The sequence below is a fragment of the Peromyscus maniculatus genome, chromosome 8 (assembly GCF_049852395.1).
Source record: "Peromyscus maniculatus bairdii isolate BWxNUB_F1_BW_parent chromosome 8, HU_Pman_BW_mat_3.1, whole genome shotgun sequence".
In the NCBI taxonomy this organism is placed as follows: Eukaryota; Metazoa; Chordata; class Mammalia; order Rodentia; family Cricetidae; genus Peromyscus; species Peromyscus maniculatus.
In genome coordinates, this window is record NC_134859.1 from 73,633,563 (window position 1) to 73,657,224 (window position 23,662).

At 42.2% G+C, this 23,662-nt stretch overlaps 1 protein-coding gene across 2 annotated transcripts in view; it reads right to left on the bottom strand.

The window, feature by feature from the left end:
* Positions 1-12,397, bottom strand: part of Cltc (clathrin heavy chain) — a 64,240-nt gene extending 51,843 nt beyond the window's left edge. Inside the window, exon 1 of one of the 2 annotated variants that reach the window (XM_006983198.4) lies at positions 11,872-12,397. In XM_006983198.4, the coding sequence (XP_006983260.1) occupies positions 11,872-11,913 (42 nt within the window). In that variant the 5' untranslated portion in view covers positions 11,914-12,397. The remainder of the gene's footprint in view (positions 1-11,871) is intronic. The other variant, XM_006983197.4, reaches the window with a different exon arrangement.
* Positions 12,398-23,662: the final 11,265 nt, after the last annotated feature.

Below are 23,662 nucleotides of genomic sequence, written 5' to 3' on the forward strand. Positions count from 1 at the left end.
GTTCCTAACCTATTACTGATTGGGGATTTTGTTTGCTTGTTTTGTTTGTTTTTTGAGACAGGGTTTCTCTGTGTAGCCCTGGCTGTCCTGGAACTCACTCCATAGACCAGGCTAGCCTCAAACTCAGAGATACGCCTGGCTCTGCCTCCCGAGTACTGAGATTAAAGGGGTGCGCCACCACTGCCCGGCTAAAACCATTTTTCTATGTCATAAGTCCATGACTTTTTAGCCAGAGCATCAGGTTGTATTCAGTCCAACCCCAACAGTACGCTGCTGGACATACTCATTTGAATTTTCTACAATATGCTGATAGATCAGATCTGTTAAGAAATTAGATATCATGCTGCACTACTCATTTTCTGCTTGGATTACTAATTTATAGCATGACCAATTTACCAGTTGCTAGAATTTACAAAACCAGATAATTTTATTTACAAATTACTGAAATATTTCTTTGTGGCACAAATGACACAAATCTGAAGCTCACATAAATGAATGAAATTGCATTCAACATGAAGAGTTACTGGCTATATCAAGACAACTTAATATTAGCTTGCAATCACTAAATAGTTTCATTTAACACCAATTGAGCACCTATTATTTGGAAACTTGATTTCTGTCTTTCCTTTTCTTTTTTTGAGAAAGGATCTTAATTTTTAGTTTAGCCTAGCCTACAACTTGAGACCCTTCTGCCTCAACCTCCCAAGTACTAGAATTACAAGCATATGTCCCCATGTCCGTTTTCTTTTTTTGTTTTAAAATACTTATTTTTATGTACAAGTACTCTGTTTGCATGTATGCCTGCAATACAGAAAAGGGCATCAGATTCCATTATAGACAGCTGTGAGGCATCATGTGGTTGCTGGGAACTGAACTCAGACCTCTGGAAGAATAGCCAGTGCTTTTAACCACTGAGCCATTTCTCCAGCCAACCGCCCGGCCGCCCGCCCTCCCTCCCCATGTCCATTTTCAATCCAGTATTTTAAGTATAATTTTTGTATCAAACTTTTACTTTAATTAAACTGTAATTTTATCTAATTATTGAGGTGGGAAAAGCAGATTTTTAGGCTTTTAGAAACTTGTATTCAATTGTAGATAATGTTCTCCAAAAAGGGGAAAAAAGCCATCTTAGTAATGTACAGTCACTGAAACAGGTTAAAAAAAAAAATCAAGAATCCTGGGTGTGGTGGTACACACCTTTACTCCTAGCACTTGGGAGGCAGAGGCAGGTGGATCTCTTGAGTTTGAGGCCAGAGTGGTTTACACAGTAAGTTTCAGGCCAGTTAGACAGTGGGACCCTGTCTCAAAAAGAAAAGGTATCTTGTTTTTGTGTGGTCAAAGAGATGGGATATCCTTAATGCTTAGAATAAGTTCTAATTTATCAAACTAATCTTGCTTCCTTCATATAAGCAAAGCTTGTTTCCACAACCTAAAAATACCTTTTATTCCATTTATTTTGTTCACTTCAGTTCCTAAATATGTAGCCTGTTCTAGGCTAGGCATGGTGGTACATGCCTGGAATCCCAGCACTCAAGGGGCTAAGCTCGGAAGAGACTAAGTTAGTAGAGACTGGGTCACAGAGCAAGTCCTGCCTTGCCCTGCCTATACACACAGCAGAACCTAGACAAAACGTAACGTAGGATTCCACTCATGTAAAATAGCCACAAAATTGAGTCCTTAGAGACAGAAGCAGGTTACCAGTTGCCAAGGGATGGGAAGAAATGAGAGGAAGATAGATTGTTCAATGGGTAGAATTTCCATCTCAGGCAATGAAAAATGTGTTGAAAATATACACCTAAGTGATGTCACATTTAAACATTAAGTCATTCAATTTTTATTTGCTTTATTTATTTAGAAATAAAGTCTTCCTATAAAGTCTTGGCTGACCTCACACTTAAATCCTCCTGCCTCAGCACCCGCAGAGCTGAGATTACAGGTGAGTGCTGGGTTTCCAAGATTGTGCCACAAACACGGCATAGAATGCTGTTCACATTCATGTTCATGTAAAACAGTTAATTTAAGTTTTGTGAATTTTATCAAAAAAAAAAAAAAAAAAAAAAAAGCTTGAAAAGCCCAGGGTGTTAGCTCAGAAATAAGAGATTATACTTAGCAGGGGCAAGGCCCTGGGTTTTATGGCCAGTGAGTGAGCATATATACATACTCGCATTCACTTGCAAAAGCTTTTAGCCCTTTGAAAGTATAAACTCAGATTAGGTGGACTTATGATCCAGTCATTTGACTTTATGTATAGGAAAAGGAGACCTGTGATGGAGAAATGGTGCAGAGGACGAGCACTTCTTGCTCCTCCAGGAGACCGGAGTTCAATTCCCAGCAGCTATGTGGGTGGCTCCCAAGTGCCTCTACAGGGCCTCTTCTGGCCTCCATGTGTACCCACAACCCACCCACCCCCATTTATAAAAATTTTAAAAAAATTTAAAGAGTAGTAACTTGAAAAATATCTTTACACATCACAATGTAGAAACTTTAACTCTTTGTTATGTTTTGAATGTATGCCCCCACAAAGTTCATGTTTGGGCAACCCCAAACCATATGTAAATCATATGGTTGTAATGGGGGGGGCCTTTGGGGGTATTATGGTTTGAATATGCAATGTCTCCTACAGGCTCATATGTTGGCTTATTTGGTCCTCAGCTACCTGGTAGCTTCATGTTAGAATTCTGGAGACTTGAGGGGGGCACCATCTGCTTCTAGCAGTCACGACATGAAGAACCCCCTCAACCATGAGGAGGAGATACCCACTGCCATGATTTTCTGCCCAAGTACCTGTAACCAAACAACCACAGACTGAACCCCCCAAAACCCATTTCCTTCTCCAGGTCATGTTCACAGACATCTTGGTCACAGCTACACAAAAAATAACACAGAAGGCAACAAAGATTTGATGAGCTGACAGTGCTCGACATGAGCCAAATCCAAGCCAACCTAGTCTCCTCTTGCCATGTGATGCCTTCCCCAGATGCTGTAACCAGACCCTCACCAAAGGCGAAGCAATGATCCTGCACTTGTCACCTCCCAGAACCATAAGTCAAATAAATATCTGGTCTTTATAAATTAAACGATCTCATGTATTCTGTACTAGCAACAAAAATCAACAGATACTATTTTCATAAGCATTTTTTAATAACAGTGCCTTTTTTTAGTACCAGAAAAATCATCTCTATGCCAAAATGCTTTTTAAAAATCCATTATGGTAGCACTGGAGAGATTGCTCAGTGGTTAAGAGCACTGGCTACTCTTCCAGAGGACCCAGGTTTGACTTCCAGCATTCGTATGGTGTTTCACAATCATCTTTAACTCTAGTTCCTGGGAATCCAACACCCTCTTCATCTCCTGTGTAGGCACTGAACAAATGTAGTGCACATACTCATACAGGCAAAACACTCATATACTGTAAATTTTAATTAAGGCACAACCACGAAACTTTTAGACATGCTTCAAATTTCATGTGCATAGCAGGAAATTTCTTCCCATTTGTCTTAGGATATAAATTATCAGGGAATAGTTAAGAAGTTTGTGACATCCAAGAGTTCCAATTGTGAGGCCACATGAAGAAGAATAAATTGTAAGATATATAAAGTAGCCTTATACAAATACAGGTGATTTCAGGCACATGGTAGTTTTTGTCAAATAACATTTTAGTGTTTAAGTAAGTAACTGTGAGAAGCTTAATAACAAGAAGACTTTTGTTATTCCAAACAGGGTCTTGCTATATAATCATGGCTGGCTTGGTACTCAATATTCAGGGCAAGCTGGTCTCAACTTGGAACATTTCTCTTGCTGCCTTGTCAGGCTCAGCAACACTTTGACTGTAAACTAAATACTGTCTACAACTGTGTGTGAGATGAGTGTGTGTGTGCCTGTGTGCCCTGACACCTGTACGGAAGTCAGAGGACAACTCTGCAGAGCTGGTTCTCCCCTTCCACTGTGAGTTCCAGGGACTAACGAGTCATCAGATTTCCACAGCAAGCACTTTTTCTTGCTGAGCCAACTGGCAGGACCTCAGTAAGACTCTTAGTAAAAAAAATTCTTTTCTGAAAGATGTTTTATGATTAAAAATCAAGGGTGGTAGTGGTGCACACCTTTAATCCCAACACTCAGGAAGCAGAAGCAGGCAGATCTGTGTGAGTTAGAGGACAACCAAGGCTACACAGAGAAACCCTGTCTCAAACCCCACCCTACTCCACCACCCCTCAAAACAATCAATCACAAGTCCATCTTATCCACAGTTCACTATTCCCAAATACAGATCACTGCAGAGTGGGCAAAGAGATAGGTTTTATAAACCATGTACCCCTTACAGGTTTCTTTTCACCTGATTAACCATCCTCAAATTAAAGTGCATTCAAAGTTCTAAGCCTATACATTTATAAATTCTACAGGTTGAGCATGAGTCTTTGGTGGATTCTCAGATAAGCCAGCTGGTCAGAAATAAATAAATGAAAGAAAGCAACTGTTAACTCCCACTTTTCATCTACTATGATTACCCATTTCAATAGATAAAGATCATCAAAACACTGTTATCTCTAAGACCCTTTGGTGTGCGTCACCATAGGGTTCTTCTCTTCCCTACTCCAGAAATAGTCTAGGTATAGAAAATGGAAAACAATCTGGCAGAACTCCAAGAAGAAGAACTGTAGTTTTCTTCTTCAACATGCTGTACATGTGTACCTTGAGTAGATAAAAGGACACTTCTCGAAGGCAGTTGAGAAGATCAATAAGGTCTAAGTATTATGCTATACACACAACCTGTACTACAGTGTAACTTCAGTTGCCGAGAAGTATACTAATAAATGAGGAAGTTGGGATGAGCTAAAATCCTGACATAATCAAATAAAACCCAGACCAGCATTTTCCAGAAGTGTACACCGCAGTTTAAAGTTTCACAGTATGATGAAATGTGGTTTTAATGAGTTTGGTTCCTATTCTTGCAGAAATAACTGGAAAAGAAAGCCTACTTTACCCAACTTAAAAGCAAGCAAGCAAACAAACAAACAAAAACTATTTCCCTATTAAGTCTGAAAAGGAAGAATAAAGCTGTCAGTTCTGCCTCCAAAGCACAACCCTACAGATATGCATCCACTTTCCTTCCTACCGCATGCTACTCAAGCTGAGCAAGCATATTCTACTCCTCCCTCCCTCCCTGATCCTCAAGTACAATGTCTCCCAATTCAAGTTTTACATTAGTATAAACCCAAATCATGACCATACAGTGAAACAGACAACAGTGGCTTCAGAATGGAACACACTCACTCTTGTCATTAAGGAAAAGGCAATAGGAAAGTCCCAAAACTTCTACTTTATGAGAGAGATACAGATAATCCTGGTCACAAGTTAACTTAATCCTAATCCTTTTTGGGTATTTTATCTGAGAACTCAGAGAAAATCCCCTTAAAAGGTATCATCTAGGGGTTGGGGATTTAGCTCAGTGGTAGAGCGCTTGCCTAGTAAGCACAAGGCCCTAGGTTTGGTCCTCAGCTCCGACAAAAAAAAAAAAAAAAAAAAAAAAAAAAAAAGTATCATCTAAATAATTAAGACAAAGAGAAAAAAAATGATTGCTCATATAAAAGCTATTATGCCACCAGACACAGTGGCACATGCCTGTAATTCTAGCCCTTGGGAGGCTAAGGCAGGAGGATAAAGAATTCAAGGCACTTAGTCTACATACATAGGAAAACCCTATCTTCAAAACAAAACTACCTAAATAAACTAAAACTGCTGAGGCTGGAGAGATGGCTCAGTAGTTAAGAACAAACACTATCTACTCTTCTAGATGACCTGGGTTCAATTCCCAGCATCCAAAGGATGACTTCCAATTGTGTATACTCTAGATCCAGGAGATCCAACACCCTCTTCTGGCCTCTGTGGGCACTGCACACATGTGGTACATACACCTACACAGACAAAACACTTAAATGCATGAAAAGAAACACTACTAAATGTATGAACTAAAGAACACCTCAGTACAGAACAAGCAATAGTGACTTTTTTTTAATTTTATTATAATGTGTGTGCATGCCCATGCATGCCATGGTATGTATACAGAGGTCAAAGGACAACTTTGTGCATTCAGTGAGATGTAGAGTTAGTTTGTGAAGTCAAGTGATTGAACTCAGGTGGCTAGGCTTACGAAACAAAGTGCCTTTACCAGTTAAGCCATCCCACTAACCTAATTGTGATATAGTTTGCAGTTCAAACTATATAGACTAGTTGGGTGGTGGTGGTGCATGCCTTTAATCTCAGCACTCAAGACACAGGCAGGTGGATCTCTGTGAGTTCGAGGCCAGCCTAGTCTACAGAGTTCCAGGACAAGCTCCAAAGCTACACAGAAAAACTGTCTCAGAAAAAAAAAAAAAAAAAAAAAAAAACCTATATAGACTATTCATTGAAGAAAGCACCTTGCCAACTGAAAATATAAATACTAAAAATCTAATTACTAACTATGTGGTCCGATAAGTTTACTGCTATAACTTTAGCTTTCCCATCTATAAAGGAAGGGTAATCCCAACTCTCCAGGAGGATGAACATAAAACATTTAGCAGGTTTTTAGTAAGTACATAGCAGGTATTTAAGTAGCTGTAAAAATGGAGTTTGGATTTTGTAGCTTAAATTTGAGGGCAATTATCCAAGCTTTTGGCCATCCCTACAAATTAATAACATTAACTAGAGTTGATGGTAGACACCTAGAACTATGATTGCCACTGGCTTACAAGATAAGCTGATTTCATGTAGTGTTAGCATGGCACATATGTCAAATGAATTCATTCCATATAAAGGACTATCAACTATGAATGTAGTCCCACCTCAGTGAGTATATTCACTTCACCAACACCACCTTAAAGAATGTAGAAATAGGAGGACCATGAGCTTGAGACCACCCTTCTTGACTACACAGCTAAGAGACACCCTAGCCTAAAAAAAAACCCAACAAACAAAAAGGAATAAAAAAACAAAAACAGTAGAATATGGTGGGGCACAGGCTGCTATCACTCTGAATGCAGGACTATAGCAGCTTCCAGGCTAGCCTGATCTACACAGTGAGACACTGCCTCAAAAAAAAAAAAAAATCATAGATTTGGAAGGAGACACAACTTCAGATCACTAATTTTTAAAACCATTGTTATATTAAATCCTATATATCAAATGTTCAGATATATAAAGGATCTACAGAGAGACAACACCTATGGTTACAAACAAGAAAAGAATCCAAGATGCAATCTGTATCATTCATATATACATGGCCATAAGCAACACCTCACACTGAGCTCTTGCAACTTGGGATACTGTGACTCATTTTACAGTAGTTCAAATCAAACTAGTAGTTGATGATTGAGTCAACTATTAGAAAATCAAGTCAGCTGGACATGGTGGCCTACGCCTTTGGAATCCCAGCACTAGGTAAGCAGAGGCAGGTGGATTTGAATTTGAGGCCAGCCTGGTCTACATGAGTTCTAGGCCACTTAGGGCTATATAGTCTCAAAAAATAAAAATAAAAATAAACCAAGATAAATCAAAACAGAAAAAAGTAAATAATCTAGTGTGCAAATCTGGTGTCCTTACAATAAAGCATATAATCTCTAAATACATATCAAGTACTTCCAATGAAGATAAGGTCTAGACCCAGATGCAAAAATGCCCATTTTGAAATTTTTTTTTTTGTTTTTTTTTGTTTTTTTTTCAGACAGGGTTTCTCTGTGTAGTTTTGGTGTCTGTCCTGGATCTCACTCTGTAGACCAGGCTGGCCTCGAACTCACAGAGATCCACCTGCCTCTGCTTCCCGAGTGTGAGGATTAAAGGTGTGTGCCACCACCACCCAGACATTATGAATAAAATTTTAAAGTAAACCAAAATGTTCAAAAATTATAAAATATCTTGATTGTAAATCTTACACTGATTACATAATAAATAGTATTTCCAGTGTAATGAATTAAATCAAACATGAATTCCACCTCTATTTTTAGCAAAATCAGTGGCTCCCATTTTTCTGTCCGTCAGCATCTGTTCCACCCCCCACCCCCAAGCCCTCCTTTGTTCACCGTATCACACCACTAATCATACTTTAAACAGGTAAGGACAAAGTCCAACAAAAGCAGTAGGAAGTCTATGTAGCTTCTTCCTCTCTCTTTAAAAATTAGACTGATTTATTTTATGCACATGAGCATTTTGCCTCCATATACATATGTGCACCACCTGTGCCTGGTGTCCTCAGAGGTCAGAAGAGCCCCTGGAACTGGAGTTACAGATGATTGTGTTGTCATCTTCTGCCGAGAGAGTAGTCCTCACTCTCAAGCATGGAGGCATCTCAGACCATGTGGCATCTCTCAAAGGCTGCAGTGCATGGTAGCAGGCCTAGAGTCCCAGCACTGAGGAGGCTGAGAAGCAAGAGGATTTTTGAGTCTGAAAATATCCTGAGCAACATTAGCAAGATACTGTCTCAAAAACAGATGATTTATGGCCAGGTGTGGTGGTTAATACCAGCACTCTGGAGCCAGAGGCAAGCAGTTCTCCCAGAGTTCAAGGCCAGCCTGGTCTACACAGTGAGTTCCAGACTAGACAGGGCTACACAGTAAGACCCTGCTTCAAAAGAAGAAGGGAGGAAGAGAAGAAAGGAGGGCAAGAATTATTCCATTCTTCAAAATACTGTTTTAGAACTCCTAGATGGAGATCCCATTCTGACTATGGTCCCTGAGCACTACTTCAGTCTCATTTTCTTCATTGTTAATGAGAGGACCAAGGATCGAGTGAAGACAGTCGGAATCTGCTCTTCTCTGCATTCTCTACCTCATTCATCATCACCGGGTCCCTGAAGATACACATCCCAGTTATGATCAGAAAGATTTGCTCCAACAGCAAACTACCAAGTTCCTAAAGACTACAGATTTCACTGCATTAAAATGAAAACTATAGTTTTACATTCCCTCAAGTATTCCCCAATCAGAGCACAAGCATTTTCAGTAAAATTAACTGACTCCTTAAAGCTGAGTAAATTAACATTTAAAAAAATTCTGAAAACAAAAAACAAACAAAAAAAACCCTGTCTTCAGTTTAGAAACTCTTTCCCTGTTAGACTAAAGTGTAACTCCAGGTGAGGTGCTCTTCTAGTCTTCCTAAGCATGTATTACCTCCCAGGAAAACCAAAACCTTAGCAGGAATCAACTATTCAACTCAGCAACATACTGCATGCCTGCATTTATGGATCAAAGGAAGAACAGGGTGGGGAGATTTGTAAATGAAAACTAAAAGTACCAGAGTGTTCAACAGAATGTGCCAATTGAAAAGATGCTTAATATGCCAAGAATTGAGAATTTCAGGCAGTGGTGTTTTGTTTATTGAGACAGGGTTTTGCTGGCTGGCACCGAACTTACTGAGTTCTGCAGCCTAGAATTTCTTCAGAATCTGCAACTCTGACAAAAACTCCTTCATAACATAAAACATTAACATTTATGTGATGCAACTGATATTCCAAGCCTTGATGACAGATATTCATGAAAACAGCAATTTTTATTTGCAACATTCTTACAAAAAAGTTTAAAATAAACTTAGAGTTTGCTGTTAAGTTTCACAAGTTAACTCTACACTCTCTAGTTCCTTATTTCCAGTTTTAGAAAATTGTTTTCTACTAAGCACAATGGTATAGAGGCTTGGAGATCAAAGACCTCAGATGACAACTGAAATAGTCCTTCCAATAATGTGCTCAGAGAGAGTAGAGGAGGTCAGGAGATACACTGTCTAGAAGAGGTGATTGGGGCTTTTTGTGCAACTGATCACTATCTACTGGAATGGAATCCTACCAGCCCAGCATAAGCTTCAAGTGTAACATGGCCCTATAAAAAATAAACGGCAGACATCTTCAAGAATACTTGTAAAGCAATTTTGTATATATCCAAAATCTTCACATTTGAGAAGGAAACAGTTTCAATTATTTGCAGAAATTGCTACTCACGTGCCACACCTGCATTAAATTTATTTTAATTTGGGATAAGTTTGGATTCCAATCTGTAGGACCATTCAACAATTCTTGTCTCTCCCCACCCCCCTCCAAAAAACAAACACAAAACAAAACAAAAAACAACTGAACTTTGTGACCGTAAGTGTTCCTTTTCTGTATATCCAATCACTCTTAGCTAGCTAGTGTACAATTCTGTCCCATGTGAGGAATATCGAAAATATATAGTGTTGGAAACCATACAGCCTCGTACTGGATCAGTGTATGAGTGCTTGTCCAATGGGTCTCCACATAAGGCAAAAAAAAAGCCCACGGGGACAGTCTCACTGGGCAAGGACCAGTGTATTTAATAGAAATGAAAAACTATAATCACCAATGATCAACAAATAACATTTACCAAGAGGCAAACCACTGTCATGTGGAACGATTAGCAATTGCCTTTGCTTGTCTTGTGTATGGTTTATAAACATGTCTGCAGAAAGGTTTTTATTTCTGGTGCACTTTAATGTGGACACGTACACTGTCCACTAGGATCCAGGGGCAGTGTGAAGGCACGAACTCTTCATATTCGTTGTTAAAAGAGAGAACCCAAACAGATTTGAATTGAGGACAAAAATTCACTTCTTGATCAGCACTGTCATTTTCAAAACTGTGATCTTAATGCCAAAACAGATGGATTATCTGAATTGGACCATGGCACCTTCCTTTTAGAAATTAGCCCTTCAGAAGGTAGAGCTGAAAGCAGGCTTCTTTATGGGGATATTTGGGAGGAAGTAACTTAATATGACCAAATAATGATGTTAAGGAGCCAGGGCAAGTGAACGAGGAAAATCAGCCGTTCAGAAGAAGCTTAATTCAGCGAAGCCCTCTAATGGTCACCTGCCTAGGCCAACCACTGGCATGCTGCCATGCTAGACAATGGTGTATTGACTCCATGATAAGGTTTAGTGGGGGGGAAGGTCGCCCCAACCTACTGAAAAGAAGCCAGTTACAGATCAACTGGTCTGGTACTGACTCAGAGCAGTTACACACTTACTAACAGGCTCTGATGCATTCCACACAGTCCTGTGAGACATACACCTGCCCTAATCCCACAACTACCTGCTAGATTCCAGTGGGCCACAAATAACCTCTAAATAACTCTCCCTGCCTTCTAGAATCAAAGTGAGGCTAAGAGCTACACCACCCCACGAAGAAACCAAGAAAGGAAAAATATGCGCATATGCGCGTTCCTTTGGGACCTTGACCCCAGGCACCCTGAGGCTGACACCGCCCCTAGCCGCCCCTCCATCTCTTCTTTCTGTTCCTGCAGTGAGTGAGTGACCTTCGGCTCCTTATAGTCAGGGAAGGCAAGACACAAGCCACAGCTACCCCAACCCCAAGGTGCCTTTCTCATTCGTGAACTGCAGAGGGAAGATGAGAAAGGTTGCTCCTCCCCAACCCACCCGCCACACAATTTCTGGGTGCAGACTCGCTGTGAAAATGGGAATAGACCAAGGGAAGGTGACAGCCCCGCATCGGCCCGGGGTTAACGAGGATTCTCGCTCCGGGAGAAACGTGCGAGAATCTCTTCCCCGCTTCCCCCCTCCCCAAATGAATGGCCTGAGTAAAATGGAAAGGGGGTCTAGTCTAGTATGCGCAGTTCTTGCAATTCAGGAAGCAGATGAAGAGGCCGTCAGACGCAAGGCCTGGCCTCGCCGCCCTTTGCACTCCAATTCGTCATTTCCATCTTAGTCTAATATCACTTAACCCTTTAGGCTTTCGAGAGACTGTCCCTTCCTCCATCTACGCCAAATACCGAGCCCCCCCCGACTCCCCTCCCCTCGATTCCTTTCAGGCCGAGCCGCTAGCCGCTTCTTTCCCACGACCCTCGGGAAAGGCCCTCAGCAGCCCCGACCCACACACACCTGGAGATGCTCCTGAAAACGAATTGGCAGAATCTGGGCCATGGCGCTGTCGGGGGGTATGGTCTCCTCCTGTCACTGGGGCTGCGGGGCAGTGGCTGCCCGGGCTCTCCAAGGGAGAGGAGGAGAAGGGGAAGGGGGGGAGGCTGGGCTCAGCAGGATACTCTCCGGGGACGCAGGAAACTGGCAGGCAGACGAAAGAGCTCGGGTCGGGGGCGGAGGCTCCAGGGGCCGGGAGAGCCGCAATGGCGGAACCGGGAGCAGCGCAGACTCCGGAAACGGCTGAGCCCTGCGGAAGGATCCCGGGGCAGAACTCCGCCCAGCCTGCTCACCCCCTCCGCCTTATGTAGCCTTCCACGGAGCGCCGCGCCGCGGTCGGGCGTAGGAATTCGGGGACGCAGCGCGCGCAGCGCCCTTCGCGGATGCGACAGCGGGGAAAGCGGGGGGAACCGAGGGACTACTTTTTCTCGACTCATCACTTTCCCCAGGCTCCGGTTTCTCCCCCCCCCTCCTCCCCTCCCCCCACCTCTTTTTTTTTTTTTTTTTTAACATTTTGCCACATCATGCGACTCGGGGCGACCGACGTCATTTCCGCAGGCGCTGTAGGCCCCACCCACGCACTTCCCGGTGCACGTGATGCGGGTAGGGAAGGGTCGGTTGACGGCTGCCAGAGCGGAGGACGAGGGTTAGGGAATGGCCGCGGCTCCTGGGGATGAGGCGGCGGTTGGGCCCCCTGCCGGCGTGGCGGCCGGGGCGGGAGGGCAGCTAGCGCCGGAGGAGGAGGCCGCGGCGTGGGCGCCGGGGTGACTCAGGAAAACGGCGGCGGCGGCGCCGCAGCGCTCTTGGGGCGGCTGCCTGCGGCGCGCCTCCCCCGCCCGCCCGGTTTCATGCAGTGGGTGGTTGCTGACACCTCAGGCAGGGGAGGAGGGGGGGATCATGCTGGGCTGCAAGCCTCCCTGCCCTGACGCACGCCCTTCTGACGCGGGGAGAACCGGCCGGCTCTCCGAGTTCCTCGGATAAACCACCTCTCCGAGGCCCGGCAGGGAAGGAGGCCATGTGGGCAGTGTCCCGGGCTGGCCCTGGAGAGCGCGCCCGCGGACATTTTAGTGGATTTAGACCCACCTAGTGTAGGGATGAGCTTGGCCTTGGAGTGAGAGTCTTAGAGATTTAGATCGAGGGCCGCTCTCTTGGGGCGGAGGGATTGACTGTTAGTCGTACGCGTTAGGAGGGCCCTTGCCTGTCGTAGCAGTGTGGGCAGTGTAAGCACTTCAAACCCGGAGCACAGTGTCTTCCCACAGCCTTAAGGTGTCCGCAGCATTCATTGGCGATTATAGCCGCCTCCGAGCCCCTGATCAAGTATAAGCTGTAATGGTTCACAATAGCACCAATATAAGGAAGGTTTATAGAATTCAACCCCATGCCTTTCATCTTTGTATTTTAATTCCCCTGAAAACTCTTGCGAAAATTATTTTCAATGCCCCTTTCGTTAACATAAGAACCCACTGGGGATGCAATAATTTTGTGTAAGCAGTTTTTTGCTTAGAGGAATCTGCTTAGTCATTTTACTTGCTTTTAGTGCTCCCCCCCCCATACTGTCTTGCATACCTAGGCTGAGAGAAGAAACTGGCAGATAAGAGGGCAGTCGGAGATGGTTGTGAAGAAGAGCCTTGCCACCATATTGTAGGATGCTTTGTGTTTGCATAATTTCACATTATTATGACAAGCACTTGAATGGGCTCTGTACTGCAACGTTTAAATGACCGTGTTAATATGAGGCTTTAAGTCCTTTTTTTGAAGTGGGCAGACTCTAAATTAAAATTCTAAGGGAGTTACTGTTTTATTACAGAAATAGCAGTAGCTTAATCAAATTGCATTTTCAGTCTCAGAATTTGGGATGTAAGAGCTACATCATGAACAGATCACCACAATTTAATTTATTGACAAGTGCCTTGCATTTTCATACAGACTCTGTAATTTTAAGGACATTTAGAATCTCCAAAGCAATTGATTTTACTTACTTGGTATAAAATAGCTAACCAAAAAGTGCACTGAGTCCTGAGACTGCTGTGTCATCACGCATAGAAATGTCAAGAAGGAGTTGTTTTCAGAAATCATTTAGGAAGGAAAGTAGATTGTGATATCCCAGATCATTTTGCTTATTAACAGAACTGCCTTCTTGCCTGCCCAAGCCTCTCTCATCCTGAGTATGAGACAGTACTGGGGGAAAAGCACTAAAAGCAACTCAGTGACTAAGCAGATTCCTCTCAGCAAAGGCACCTTAAATTTAAAACAGTAAAGAGAAAAGGTCCAGATGGTAATGCTGAGGGCACTGTGGTACACACCCGTAATCCCCACACTGGGGAGTTCTGAGGCAGGAGGATTGAGAGTTCAAGACAGCCCTGCCAAATAGCAAGACCCTGTCCCCCAAAACTAAAACAGCCCCCAAACTGGCATGTCTTTTTAAAGATCAGTAACTTGTGGTAATAAAGATGTATATTATGAGATTGTGCTATCTAAATATCCAGACACACAGAGGCAAGAGAAAGGGCAGTCCCCAGCTTAAAAACCACATTTCCTAAACTGTACCTGAAAGGCAAGGTTTTAAGTCCTACCTTAAAATAGATAACCTAATAAGCCTTAAAACAAACTCTGCTATCCAAAGTAATTCTTTTACTGGGAACAGGCTACTGCAATGGATGACTCATCACCCTGGCTTTGTCTTCGGATGTTTTAGTGAAGAAGCCATTTTTACAGAAGTATCAGTAGTAGCCCCTTGCATATTAAGTACCTTAAAAGGGGGGGGGGTTGGAGATTTAGCTCAGTGGTAGAGCGCTTGCCTTGCAGGGGGGGGCGGGGGGGGGGGGGGGCGACTACATACTTGGTATGTTACTTTGAGAAATTCTAGTTTATCAAAACACAAGAAAACTACATTATCCACCAGTACCTATATTTTATGCTAGGAATTATAAAGTCTTCATATGTATAACTATGGGGGGGGGGGGACAAAACACTACTTTTAGGCTGGGTGTGGTGGTACATACATGCCTGTTATCCCAGCACTTGCCACTTGGGAGGTTTAGGGAGGGGAATCAGGAATTCAAGGCTGTTTTCCAGTATCAGCCAGGCTGAGAAACATGAGACCCTGCCTCAAAACTTTGATAGCCAGGAATCTGCACCTGAGTGGGTGAGGCAGGAGGATTGATGTCAGTTAAAGGTCAGCCTAAAATAGAAATATTGTCTCAAAAAAAGAAAAAAACAAAACACCTTTTGTTTTAGGATTCCTTCTTAGTTAATCTTTTTTCTTTTTTTGGTTTTTCAAGACAGGGTTTCTCCTGGAACCCACCCTGTAGCCCAGGCTGGCCTCAAACTCAGAGATCCACCTGCCTCTGCCCCCAAGTGCTGGGATTAAAGGCCGCCGCCGCCGCCGCCGCCACTACCACCTAGCCATAGTTGTTCATCTTAAGGCAACCCCAAAACTAAAGCTTTTTAAAAAACTGACCTTTTAAAAACAGCTTGAGCTAACTACAGTGTAAAAGTCACAGAGTAAAAGATTACTTTGAAAGCCGAACTCTAAAACTAATGCTTTGTATCAAATATAATTGGGTTTTAATGAATCGTAAGAGACTATGTAATTGGAATTACACCAGTAAGATAACTGGTTTTGCCATTTAAACCACCTCTGAACTACCTCAGCCTTCTAGGGCTACTGATAGGAATCCCAGCAGGATTAGACTGGGCCTTCATCTTTTCATGCAAGATAAAAGAACACCATAGCACTTGCCACTAAGAAAAATGAATATCCTGCCAGGTGGTGGTGGCACACACCTTTAGTCCAGCACTTGAGAGGCAGAGGCAGGTGGATCTCTATGAGTTCGAGGCCATTCTGGTCTACAAAGCAAGTTCCAGAACAGCCAGGGCTACTCAGAGAAACCCTGCCTCAAGACAAAAAAAAAAAAAAGCTATCCCTTGGGTCTCAGGAATTGGTCAAGTTCCTCAACAGGGATGAGGGGTGGACAGAAACATTAGCAAAGCAAGGTAGCCTTTCTATTTTAGTATAACATGGACCTGAGTTTATAAGATACCCTTCAGCGTCAAGCTTCTCTTGAACAACTGTCTGGACAGGTTTTCTAATGTATCAGAGTGGCAGTAAGATCTAGAGAGAGTATTCACCTTAATAGCACCGAGTATGCTCCAAGTAAATACAGACCAGCTTTGTGGGAACCAGCCTTGAGTCTAGTCACATTAAACAGGCCCCTCCCATAGTTTCTGACAGATCCTTGCAAAGGAAGGAAGTAACTTGGAACATTCTCTTAGGAAGTTATTTCAGGCTGTTTGGTGGGTTATGCCTTTAATCTAGCACTTGGAAGGCTAAATCAAGAGGAAGATCAGTCTTGAGCTTGAGGCCAGCCTAGCCTACATAGTAAGTTCCAGATCAGCCTGGATTACAGAGTAAAAACCCTGTCCAAAAACCACTCTCCCCCAAAAGTCATCTTAGAACACTGGTTTAAATATAGTAAATTCACAGACCATTGTGGAAACACTTTAACTGTGCTGATCAATAAATGCCAGTCACATCCCTTTCCCACCCAGTAACAAGTCACAAAAGCTTGAGAGGTTCTGTTGAATGCAGAGGTAATGAGGGTAAAATGTGGGAATGATTCATTGCAGGTCTTTTCCTCCTGAATGTCTTATGTGTGTCTATGCATAAGATGTGTACATAGAGGCCAGAAGTCAACCTCAGATGTTCCTTAGGAACCATCCACCTCATTTTTGTCTCTCACCTGGACCCAGGAGCTGGAGACCCCAACCCCTGTCCTACCCCCACCCCCGCCCACCTCCAAGCACTAAAATTAGAAGCACATGCCACCATGCCCAGATTTTTTTTAAAATTCCCTTTTAAAAAAATATGGAGCCGGGTGGCGGTGGTGCACATCTTTAATCCCAGCACTTGGGAGGTAGAGGCAGGCTGATTTCTGTGAGTTCAAGGCCAGCCTGGTCTACAGAGCGAGATCCAGGACAGGCACCAAAACTACACAGAGAAACCCTGTCTCGAAAAAAAAAAAAAAAATTATCACATTTGGGGGCTGGAGAGATGGCTCAGAGGTCAAGAGCACTGGCTGCTCCTCCAAAGGTTCTGAGTTCAATTCCCAGCAACCACATGGTGGCTCACAACCATCTATAATGAGATCTGGTGCCCACTTCTGGCCTGCAAGGACACATGCATGCAGAACATTGTATACATAATAAATAAATAAATCTTAAAAAAAGAAAAAGAAAAGGCTGGGACCCTAGTGATTCATGGGTAAACAGCAGACTTTCCACTGTATATATATATATATATATATATATATATATATATATATATATAGCTGAGAATCAAACTCCATGCTTGCATAGCAAGCATTTTTTCTACTATCTCCCAAGCTCCTTCCAGTTCTAAATATGTAGAACTGTCTTTCATGCCCAGAGTTATTACTGTTTCCAGGTCAAAGCAAAGTACGGCCCACAATTGTTCCTTCAACAATCAGTTTTGTCATACTCAAAGGTTAGATAGATCTCAGTAGCAGTGTATATGCCTTATAGTAAACTTTCACTACCTCAGGGCAGAACAGTTAAGGACTGAAACTTAGTGAAGTTTTAGTTAAATCAGTAATGAAGTTCTAAGGACTTTTATAACCTAGTTTATGCCCTTAAGTATTTTTCAGCACCTGTAAAGGTCAAATACACATGTGTTGAATTCTTTTGTAAAGGCTTTTTAAAAAATTGATATGGTGGGGGCTGTTGGTTAGGAGCCTTAGAAGAGAATCAGTTCAGTTCCCAGCACCTACACTGGACAGCTCATAGTCACCTGTTAACTCCAGCTCTGGGGATCCAATGTCCTCTTCTGTCCTCTGCAAGTGTATACACAGAGACATTTTTAAAGTTCAGAAAATTGATATAGGAAAGCAATTCTGAATCTTAAAGGTCTTATGTTCATCACAGTGATGTTTTTATATAGTGCCCCTAACATTATCACCTTGTCTCAATATGTACCAAACCAAGAGCACAATAGAAAGAAAACCTGGGGATGGAGCAGTGCTAGGCATCACATACTAGACAAGTGCTCTACCACTGACCTACATTCACAACACTTGGGAGGCAGAGGCAGGAGGAGCAGTGTGACTTAGAGGCTAGCCTGGTCTGCACTGCAAGTTCCAGGCTAGCCACAGATACACAGACTCTTCCCCTCGCCCCCAGACAGGGTTTCTCTGTAGCTTTAGAGCCTGAGCCTGTCCTGGAACTCACTCTGTAGACCAGGCTGGCCTCGAACTCACAGAAATCTGCCTGCCTCTGCATCCCGAGTGCTGGGATTAAAGACATGCACCACCACTGCCCGACTAAGACCTTTTCTTACCCTGTCACAACTTTTAAAAATGTTATATACCTGATGGTTGGCTTTTCCTGGTTGCTCATATTCCAAGTAATCGAGTTTAACATTGTCCGGATAATACAACTATAAAACTTCCATTCATTCTGTGACACTGGAATGATTGGAAAATTTGAGGCATTCATGATATAAGCTGTAGTACTTTGAATGAGAAATACATAACTCAAAGGCTTACACATTTGATTATGTGGTCCCTAGTTGGTGGTGTTTCGGGGAGTTTTGGAGGTACATTCTTTCTGGAAGAATATCACTTGGGACTGACACTGAGAGTATATAGCTGCTTCTTCCATCATTCTGCTTCAGGCTTACTGTTAAAAGATTGGGTCTCTCCTGCTGCTGCAATGCCTGCCACTTGTCATGCTTCTGTCCTGACATAGACATTTATACCTCTGAAACTGTAAGTCAAAATAAACTGTCTTCCTTAAATTGCCTTTGGTCATGATGTTTTACCACAGTAAAAGAAAAATAACATACAGGTCTACTTCATACTTACTGATTTCAAATGTTTCTTTTTTGAGCCAGTGCTATTAACACCAGGAGTCATAAAAAGGTTCTCTTTTAAGTCCACTAAAAACCAACCTGATCAGATATGGTAAGATGAGACTCATTACTAAGGAAGGCTTTAAAATTCTAGTTTTTAAAGGAAATTAAATGGAGGAGTACACTGGCACACAATGACAGATGTACTTCATACTACAAAAGGATAATCTCAGCCAAGATGGACTTAAAAAGTTTTCTCTCTGTAAGAAGAGTGGCATTCAGGCTGAGGATATGTAGCTCAGTTGGTAGAGTACTTGCTTAGCAAACATGCATATCCAGCACCACAGAAGTCCAGTGTGGTAGTGCATGCTTGTTATCCTAGAATTTGGGAAGGAGAGGTAGGATCAGGAGTTCGGGGTCACCCTCAGCTACATAATGAACTTGAGTGTGAGATAGATGAGACCCTGACTTCAAGAAAATAAGTGGCACTCAAACCATTACTTCACCTATTGAGTGTTTATCCAGGTTGAAGACTGAAAACTGTAAAACCCTTTTTAAAGCCCCTCTCAGTACTACCTTCAAAATCTTTTCCATTGTTTAACTCTGGTTAACTGTGTTGTAGAATATTAAAGATGTGTTACATTTGTTTATGCTGTGGAACATTTGTTTAATGATGCAAAGATGTGTTGCATTTATGTTGCATTTGTTTAACTCTGTGAAGCTGTGTTACTTTGCCTGTCTAAAACACCTGATTGGTCTAAAAGAGCTGAATGGCCAATAGCTTGACAGAAAAGGATAGACAGGGCTGGCAGGCAGAGAATAGAAATAGAAGAAAAAAAGAGATGATCAAGAAATAAGAGGAAGGAGGATGACTTAAGGGGCCAGCCATCCAGCTACACAGCAAGCCACAGAGAAAGAAGTAAAGAAAGGTACATAGAAATAGAAAATGATAAAATCCCAGAGGCAAAAGGTAGATGGGATAACTAAAGAAAAGCTGGCTAGAAATAAGCCAAGCTAAGGCCAGGCATTTATAAGAAAGAATAAGACTGTGTGTGATTTATTTGGGAGCTGAGTGGCAGACACCACAAAGAGTAAAGAGTAAAAACAACCAACAACAATTATCCTTTTTGTTTCAGTTAAATCCTACTATTCCTAGATAACCTAGCTTAAAACTCATTTACTTTCTCCAGCAGCTATCATATTTATTGACTATTTTACCCAATTAACTTGAAGACTATGTTAGCATGCCAATAACCACACTTGGATTTAATAGAACAAGCATTTACATTTCCTGGGGCTGATGATGTCTGTTAGTGGTTGTAGAGTGTTTACCTAGTATGCACAAGGCTCAAACTTCAGTCAGTACCACAAAAAAGAGAATATGTGCAAGTATTTCCCATAAACAAAACACCAATCTAATGCTAGAGTATAGTTTGGATTAACCAATCCCATTTCATGTTTTCAGTGAAAATCAAGTAATCTTACATTAGGGAACACAGGTGGATTTTATCTGGACACATTATTTTGAGCAATCTTTAACAAGCTCACCAGGAAAATTTCGTATTAACTTGTATTTTAAGTTTAAAGGGACATTGAACAGTAATAAGGATTATTTTGAACATCTTTGAGAGACTGAAGACTGCAATTTAAATTTGTTAAGCCAGTGAGATGGCTTAGAGGATGCTGGTGCCTGCTCCCAAGCCTCATGACCTGAGTCCCATTTCTGGTAACCACAACCTGGAAGGAGAGAACCAAATCCCTAGTAGTCCTTCTGATCTCCATATGCACTCCATGGCATACACAGGACCATACACAAACACAAGCACACAAAATAAAGTGAAAAAAGACATAAGTTTGTTTATTCCTGGTATTATCTCACTCACTCTGCTAAGAAAAAAAAGACAGATTGGAAATCTCATTAAGATCTTTTCTTGCAAAAGAACATTTAAAAAGTTCATTCTCACTTTTTAATGAAATGACTGATCATGTACTTTTTTTACTGTAACATTTTTTTTGTTTCCTTTGTATAGTAATTTTTGGCAAATTCCTATCCTTTCAAAAGCAAACCCTGGGCTGGAGAGATGGCTCAGCGGTTAAGAGCACTGACTGCTCTTCCAGAGGTCCTGAGTTCAATTCCCAGCAACCACATGGTGGCTCACAACCATCTGTAATGAGACCTGGTGCCCTCTTCTGGCCTGCTGTCATACATGCTGTATACATAATAAATAAATAAATCTTAAAAAAAAAAAAAAAAAAAAAAAGCAAACCCCTCTAAAACCACCACCTTGACTCTCAGCCTCTATTCACCTTCATGCCTTAACTAGGTCAGGCAGACTCTTAATAGTCTTCTTAATGGAAATTGAGGATTTTTTAATTCATATTCTCATCACAATTCTCAAAGCTGTAAACGTCATTCTCTTCTAACAAATGTTAGAATTTTGTTCCATAATTCCCAATCCAACAGTTTCCATGATCTGTGATTTCAGTCTTTTCAGACCATTACTTTCTTACATGTATATTCTATATACCACATAAAGCTGTTAGTCACCCTTCTTAAATACCCCAAGGTTTTTGTTTGTTTTGCAGGGACAGGATCTCACTGTGTAAACCTGCATGGCCTGGAACAACTCTGTAGAGCAGGCCATCCTCAAACATAGATCTGCCTGCCTCTGCCTCCCCAGTGCTGGTATTAAAGACAGGTGTCACCACACCCAGCCCTAAGTTATTTGTAGAGATGTGTCTCTGCTTGGTTTTGTGCATATGAGTGCAAACCCATGGTAGCAAAGAAAGGACATTGGATCACCAGGAGCTGGAGTTACATGCTGTGGATATCATTCTATATAAATAAAACACTGATGGCCAGTGACCAGACAGGAAGTATAGGCGGGACAAGGAGAGAGGAGAATTGGGGAAACAGGAAGAAGGGGGAGAGACACTGCAGCCACCACCAGGACAAGCAGCATGTAAAGACGCCGGTAAGCCACCAGCCATGTGGCAAGGTATAGATTTATAGAAATGGGTTAATTTAAGATATAAGAACAGTTAGCAAGAAGCCTGCCACGGCCATACAGTTTGTATGCAATATAAGTCTCTGTGTTTACTTGGTTGGGTCTGAGCGGCTGTGGGACTGGCGGATGACAAAGATTTGTCCTGACTGTGGGCAAGGCAGGAAAACTCTAGCTACAGTTACAGCTTGTTGTAATCTACCTAATGTGGGTGCTAAGAACTGAAGGCTGGTCCTCTACAAGAACAGCAAGTACTCTTAACCACTAAGCTCTTAACCACTAACCTCTCCAGCCTGAGGTTTTTTTTTTAAATTGTGTCACATGTGTGTGTCTCTTGAGCTTTCAGTGTTCATCCATGATGTATCTAGAACTTATGCATTTACTGAAAGTTCTTTCTTCAAGGAATGCTTTTCCTTATAATACCAACAAGCTTTATATATGTGTGTGTGTGTGAAATATATATATATTTGCACATAGTAGTCACCCAGAGCCAGAGATATCGGTTGGTCAAATGATTGTGTTTATGAGGCACTGGGTGCAATCCCCAACACTGCATAAAACTAGATCTGCTGGCATGTCTGTAATCCCAGCCTTTAGGAAATGAAATCAGAAGAGTCATTTTAAGCTGTACATAAGACAATGTTTCAAAACAACAATTTACATTCATAAAGCTGATTCAAGCAAGAATCACCACCTGACATAGACCTTTGTGTTTGTAATATAATATTTTAATAACCCTAATGCATCTTCCCTTCAAATTACTTTTTTGTTTTTTGTCTTTTGAACAGGTTTTCTCTGTATAGTTTTGGAGCCTGTCCTGGATCAGGCTGGCATCGAACTCACAGAGATCCGCCTGGCTCTGCCTCGAGTGCTGGGATTAAAGGCGTGCACCACCGCCGCCCAGCTCAAATTACTTTTTAACTTGAAAATATATTACTCTGTATGTGTAGGCATGATGCGTTTGCGTGGGCTTGTGTGCCACAGTACATATATGGAGGTCAGAGGACAACTTTCTGGCATCGGCTGTCTCATTCCACCTTTACATGGGTTCAAGGAATCAAACTCAGCCTCCACTGGGCCAAGTGCCTTTACCCAAAGAGCCTTCTCTTTGTACAGCCCTGAAGAACATGGGAATTGTAAAAGAAGTAGGTTGAAGAAATTTTGCTTAAAAACCATGTAGTAGATTAGTACATCACTAATAAGGGCAAACACTCTGTACTGTTAGCTAGGAGAGACTCTGATAGCTTAAGTAACTTTCAAGTAAAAACCGTCTAACAGTGGAGCTGGGCAGACTGCTGTGCAAGCATGAGGACCCAAGTTCAGATCCGCAGCACACCTGTAAAATACCGGGTGGAACAGCTCAATCCCTGCGCTGGGAGGTGGAGATAGGATGATTTCTGGGGCTTGCTGGCCAGCCATTCTAACCAGCTGGTAAGCCCTCTAGGTTCTGTGAGAGACCTTGCCTCAAAAATATAAGGTGAAGGGGCTGGAGAGATGGCTCAGAGGTTAAGAGCGATGACTGCTCTTCCAGAGGTCCTGAGTTCAATTCCCAGCAACCACATGGTGGCTCACAACCATCTGTAATGAGATCTGGTGTCCTCTTCTGACCTGTAGTCATACATGCTGTATACAAAATAAATCAATCAATCATGTATATATATAAATATAAAGTGATAGATGTTAACGCCTGATGTCAGCCCCTGACCTCACAGGCTGGTGTGCATGCACATACACAGTCTGAGGAAAGAGGAGAGAAATCCAAGCCAATGTTACCTTGTAAAATAACTACTCAGGTTTTTTTTTTATTTTTGTATTATCAGCTTGATACAGTATAAATTCTTAATAGTTCATTGAGGCTTGCTCAGTAATTGAATAAAACCAA